This window comes from Phoenix dactylifera, chromosome 2 (genome assembly GCF_051530095.1).
Source record: "Phoenix dactylifera cultivar Ajwa chromosome 2, Ajwa_hap1_PhDact_Kaust_v1.1, whole genome shotgun sequence".
NCBI lineage: Eukaryota > Viridiplantae > Streptophyta > Magnoliopsida > Arecales > Arecaceae > Phoenix > Phoenix dactylifera.
This window is the reverse complement of record NC_143191.1, coordinates 50,036,163-50,042,821: the sequence shown is the minus strand read 5'-3', so window position 1 is coordinate 50,042,821 and position 6,659 is coordinate 50,036,163. Positions and strand designations below refer to the sequence as shown.

The following is a 6,659-nucleotide window of genomic DNA, read 5'->3' as shown; positions in this document are numbered from 1 at the left end:
GCCCGAAAAAACAAACCGTATAAAATTTTTAGTTGGTTTGTCTGAAAACCAACTGGGTTGTTTGTGATCCCAAAAAATAAAAGGTTTTCGGTTGGTTGTCTGGAAAAACCAACTGGATTTTGATTGTGAGCCTGGAAAACAATCAGGCTGTAATCTGCTGGGTTATAGTGAAATCTCAAGCTAGGCTTGAGGAGTGGATGTAGGTGCTAGGAGTGCACCGAACCACTATAAACCTTGGTGTTTGTGATTGTGGTTCTTCTTTTCTTTTTCTCTGCATTTTTCTGACTACTTTCCTAATTTTATTTACTATCGTATTTGTGCAATCTTATTTCCGCTGCTGAATCTATAAGATAATAGTAACTCATACTCTCCATACGTTTTAACTTTGATTATTTTAAAGAGACCCAATTCACCCTCCTCTTGGGCTGCACCTCTGGGCAATAAGTGGTATCAGAAACTAGTACTCCTAGAAACTTTTTGATCTAACAATCAAGAGTTAAAGGTCATGGCAGCCACTATGGGATCCTCTGTTGCCGAAGGGCAATCTACCAATAGACCACCTCTTTTCAATGGCACAAATTTTACTTATTGGAAAGCTCGTATGAGAATTTTCATTCAAGCACTTGACTATGATTTATGGACTGTTATTATTAATGGACCTCACACACCAACTAAAATTGTTGATGGCATCACCTTATTCAAACCTGAGATTGAATGGGATGACCATGATAAGAGAATGGCTCAGCTGAATGCAAAAGCCATGAATGTCCTTTACTGTTCTTTAGATGCAAATGAGTTTAATCGTATATCTATTTGCATGACTGCTAAAGAAATCTGGGATAGGCTGGAAGTTATACATGAAGGCACTAACCAGGTCAAAGAATCTAAAATCAGTATGCTAGTGCATAAGTATGAATTATTTAGAATGGAAAACAGTGAATCTATAACTGAAATATTTACTAGATTCACTGATATTATAAACGGCCTGAAAAGCCTTGGTAGATCTTACTCTAATAGTGATCTTGTTCGAAAAATTCTTAGGTCTTTTCCTAGAGCATGGGAAGCAAAGGTCACTGCCATTCAAGAAGCCAAAGATCTCAACTCTCTCCCACTGGAAGAACTGCTGGGTTCCTTAATGACTCATGAGCTCTCAATAAAACAGAACCTTGAGGAGGATGAACCCAAGAAGTGCAGAACCATCGCTCTTAAGTCCACTCCGCATGAGGATAAGAGTGAGGATTTTGAACCTGATAACAGTGAGGAAATAGCCAAAACGAACACACCTGCTACCCACTGTACTGGACCTTCGACCAGGCATTCTACCCGTTGCTTTGATTACAAGAAAGTTTAAAAAATTCTTCAGAAGAAACAGAGAAAATTTCAAGAAAAGGCCAGTAATCAAGGGGAGCAAAGCAAAGAAAATAAGGAGCAACATGTTTGTTATGAGTGCAAAAAGCCTGGATACTTTAGAACAGACTATCCTCTATTAAAGAAGGCTCCGAAGAGGTTAAGAAAAAAAGCTATGATGGCTACTTGGAGTGACTGTGATGAATCCAGCTCTGGAGAAGAAGAACAGCAACAAGAAGCTGCAAATCTGTGTCTAATGGGATACGAAAATGAGGTATATCTGAATACTAAATATGATTTCACTTTCGATGAGCTTCAAGATGCTTTTTTTGAGCTTATGATTGAATATAAAAAGCTTAGCTTAAAGAACAAGAAACTGAAGATTAAGAACCAATCATTAGAAAAAGAAAATACTCTGCTTCTGGATAATAAGAAGAAACTGCATGAAAAAACTCAGAAGTTAGTTAATGAAGTTGAAAAACTGAAACCTATAGTTGATAAATTCATCTTAAGCTTTGAGAAATTAAATTTAATTCTAGAAAGTCAGAAAGCTGTTTATGATAAAGCTAGTTTAGGATATAATCCTTGGAAGAAACATAAATCATTGAAAAATATTTTTGTAAAACCCACTTATGTTCAACCGAAATCTTTACCACTGAAATTAGACAAACTGAAACAGAAATATGCCACTTACAATCTTATAAGTCAGAATCTTATGAACAATGCTTCAATTAAATAGATATGGGTTCCGAAGGGAACCATCATTGCTAACATTCAAGGGCCCAAGAAAGCTTGGGTACCAAAGATAAAGAATTGAATTTCTGTTTTGCAGGGGTGTCTAGCATCCCAAGCATCAAACAGAAAATGGTACTTGGATAGTGGGTGCTCTAGACACATGACAGGGGATGAATCCCAATTCATGTCCCTCAAAAAGAAAGATGGAGGAATGGCTACCTTTGGTGATAATGGAAAAGACAAAATCATTGGTATTGGTAACATTCGGATTACACCAACTACTTTTATTGAAAATGTTTTATTGGTAGATGGATTGAAATATAATTTGCTAAGCAATTAGTCAATTCTGTGATAAAGAATATTTTATGACTTTTGAATCATCATTATGCTTAGTTTCTAGTAGAAATGACAGTGATATAATATTTACTAGACATAGATATGAAAATGTATATCTAGTTGATTTAGATCAAATACTCATGAAAAACATGAACTGTCTAGTAGCAATGAAGACCAAAAATAGTGAAGCCAGTTGGTTATGGCATCAAAAATTAGCTCATGCAAGCATGGACTTAATTTCAAAACTTATTCGAAAAGAACTTGTTTTCGGCTTGCCTAAATTATCATTTGAAAAAGAAACAATCTGCTCTACATGCCAACTAGGAAAACAGACCAGAACCACTTTCACATCTAAAACTGTTGTTTCCACTAATAGGCCTTTAGAGCTTCTGCATATGGACTTATTTGGACCAACTAGAATTGCAAGTCTAGGAGGAAAACTTTATGGCTTTGTTATTGTGGATGATTTTTCTAGGTATACATGGGTTTTATTCTTGGCACACAAAAAGAAGCATTTTTAGCTTTCATTAAACTGTATAAAAAGATTTCAAATGAATATGGACTAAAAACTATCAAGATTAGAAGTGATCATGGAATTGAATTTGAAAATTATGATTTCGAAAATTTTTGCACTGAAAATGGTATTGATCATAATTTTTCTGCACTAAGAACACCGCAACAAAATGGTGTTATAGAGAGAAAGGATAGAATACTTATTGAAATGGCTAGGACAATGTTATGTGAGAGTGACTTACCAAAGTATTTTTGGGCTGAAGCAATAAATACAGCTTGTCATGTTCTTAATAGAGTTACTATTAGGTCAATACTAAAGAAAACTCCATATGAACTCTTGAAAAATAAGAAACCAAATCTTTCATACTTTCATGTTTTTGGTTGCATTTGTTTTGTTCTAAATAATGGTAAGGACAACTTGAAAAAAATTGATTCAAAATCAGATGAAGCTATTTTTCTTGGATATTCTTCATCAAGCAAAGCATATAGAATATTTAACAAGAGAACTCTAGTTGTAGAAGAGTCAATACATGTTATCTTTAATGAATCTAATGATCCTTCATCAAGGAAGAATTTAGATCTCGATGATGATGCAGAAGAACTCAATAAGTAAGCCAAAGAATTGACCCTAAAGGATGTGTCTGAATCTGAAAATTCAGAGCATAATGAAAATCAGAAAGAAGAAGATCAAATGCTTAATGATAAAACTAGTCTACCAAAAGAATGAAGGTATGCACATAGTCATCCTAGAGAACTAATAATTGGTGATCCTTCACAAGGAATTAGGACTAGATCTTCCGTTAGAGATGTTTGTAATCATCTTGCATTTGTTTCTTAAATAGAACCAAAATCTTTTGAAGAAGCTGAAAAAGATAACTATTGGTTAATGGCAATGCAAGAAGAACTGAATCAATTTGAAAGAAACAATATTTGGAATTTAGTTAGAAGGCCTGAAAATATTTCTGTAATTGAAATAAAATGGATTTTCAAAAATAAATTAAATGAAGATGAAATTGTAATTAGAAATAAGGCTAGATTAGTTGCTAAAGGATATAATCAAGAAGAAGAAATTGATTTTGATGAAACTTTTGCACCCGTGGCTAGACTTGAAGCTATTAGATTATTACTTGTATTTGCATGCTTCATGGATTTTAAATTATTTCAGATGGATGTCAAAAGTGCATTTCTAAATGGTTTCATAACTGAAGAAGTTTATGTAGAACAGCCACCTGGATTTAAAAATCATAAACTTCTAGATCATATTTTTAAATTGAACAAAGCACTTTATGGCTTGAAGCAAGCTCCTAGAGCTTGGTATGATAGATTAAGCAATTTTTTAATGAAGAGTAACTTTTCAAGAGAAAATGTTGATAAAACTCTGTTTATTAGAAAGAAAAATTCTAATGTTCTGATTGTTCAAATATATGTTGATGATATTATATTTGGTGCTACTAATGAAAGTTTATGTAAAGAATTTGCTAAGCTCATGCAAGGTGAGTTCGAGATGAGTTTGATGGGTAAACTCAACTTCTTTCTAGAACTTCAAATCAAGCAAACAAGAGATGAAATCTTCATCTACCAAAGTAAATACACAAAGAAAATCTTAAGAAAATTTGGTATGGAAGATTCAAAATCAATAGATACTCCTATGAGCTTCTCTTGTAAATTAGAAAAAGATGAGTATGGTAAATTCTTTGATTCAAAGCTGTATAGAGGAATGATTGGATCTTTACTTTATCTTGCAACAAGTAGACCTGATATAATGCATAGTGTTTGTATGTGTGCAAGATATCAAGTAAATCCTAAAGAATCACACTTAATTGCTGTTAAAAGGATATTAAGATACTTAAAAGGAAAACAACACTTAGGTTTATGGTATTCTAAGGCATCTACAATTGACTTGATTGGATATTCAGATGCTGATTTTGCTGGTTGTAGATTAGACAAAAAAAGTACAAGTGGAACTTGTCAATTCCTTGGAACAAACTTAATTTCTTGGTTTAGCAAGAAACAAAATTACGTAGCACTATCTACAGCTGAGGCTGAATATATTGCTGCAGGTAGTTGTTGTACCCAAATCCTATGGATTAAGCAACAGCTTGAGGACTATGACATAAAACAAAATAAAATTCCTATAAGGTGTGACAACACTAGTGCCATAAATCTGACTAAAATTCCATACAACACTCAAGATCTAAACATATAGAAATTAGACATCATTTCATAAGAGATCATGCTCAAAATGGGGATATAAAAATGAAATTTATAAATACTGATAAACAAATTGTAGATATATTCACTAAACCTCTTGATGAAGAAGTATTTTGTAAATTTAGAGATGAATTATGCATTTGTGATCCATTTTGATGACTGATTATGAATGATAAATTGTGTATTTTGATTGACTATTAAAAGTTGAATTTTAGTTGATTTGATCCGTGGTTTGTAATTGAGTTTTAAATCTTATTCAAAAGGATTTTGTCTCTTGAACAATCTAAGGAGACGACTCATGTAAATGAGGAGACGACTCATGTAGTAAGGGATGACTCTTAAGTCAAAAGAGTTGACTCCTAACTCACAAGAGACGACTCTTAAGTTAAAAGAGTCGACTTTTAGTTCATAGGAGATGACTCATGAGTTGGATAAGTCGACTAAAGAGAAAACTATTCGAAATGAATTCTAAAAGGCTTTATCTCTCTCTCTGAAATATTGAACCTGTAACGTTTAATACCCCTTAGAGCACCTTTTTGTCTTCAAACCAAAAACCTCCAAAAATCTTAGAAAATCTTTCTGAGGTTCTGATTGATCTTCCAATGGTGAGGGTAAAGCAAGTGACATCCGGACCTAAGAGGAAGACTAACACTTCACACACAGAGAGAAGAACGAAGGCTAGGACAGAAAAGGAGATGAATCCACAAAGGCAAGCAACATCACCGCCTCAACCTGTCATAGTCCCTCTGTCACCTCCGTCCTCGGTCTCGAAACAAGGACCTCTCTCCATAAGAAATGTATCAACAGGAAGGAGAGTGGATTTCGAGTTCTTGGAAAAGGAAAACTTCCCACTAGGGCAGAATCTTAAGGATATAGGTTGGAAATAATTATGCTCCCTGAATGTGCCAACCTACCTAGACCTGGTACGAGAGTTCTACAACAATGCTAGATATGGACAAGGATAGATCTCGTCTAAGGTAAAAGAAGTCTCTATCTTAATTATTGAAGAGATTCTTAGAGATACCCTTCGGATTCCAAATGATGGAAAAAACAGAGATCACCTAGAAAATAGGAATGAAGGGATTAGTACCATTCTGAATAGAGAAGTCACAGAAGATTGGACTGAGATCAGTGCCAATCAACTGAATGCATAGATGCGTCTACTGCATCACATGATCAACAAAATGTTCTTCCCAAAGACAGAAAAATTTGATCATATTTCAGAAAGGGATATACTAGTAATGCATCATATTTTACAAAGACTCCCACTGAACCTACCCTGCCTGATGCTTAGATACATGGAAGCTCAAGGTCAAAGAAAAGGAGCTTCACTTCCTTATGGTATGATCTTAACACAAGTCCTCTGTAACTTCAATGTAAATCTAGAAGAGAAAACCAAGAAAGAATTATCGTCTGCTGATGTTTACAATGACAAATCACTGAAGAGGATGGAATTTGTCAAATCTGAGGGAAAATAGACTCGTAAAGGAAAAGAAATTCAAGATGAAAGTGGTCAA

At 34.1% G+C, this 6,659-nt stretch overlaps 1 protein-coding gene across 1 annotated transcript; it reads left to right on the top strand.

Moving 5' to 3' along the window:
- The first annotated feature begins 442 nt into the window (after nucleotides 1–442).
- On the top strand, nucleotides 443–1,777 carry LOC148714881 (uncharacterized). The gene has a single exon (XM_088717243.2). The coding sequence runs from the start codon at nucleotides 506–508 to the stop codon at nucleotides 1,349–1,351; it is 846 nt and encodes a 281-aa protein (XP_088573369.2). The 5' UTR covers nucleotides 443–505; the 3' UTR covers nucleotides 1,352–1,777.
- The last annotated feature ends 4,882 nt before the right edge of the window (nucleotides 1,778–6,659 follow it).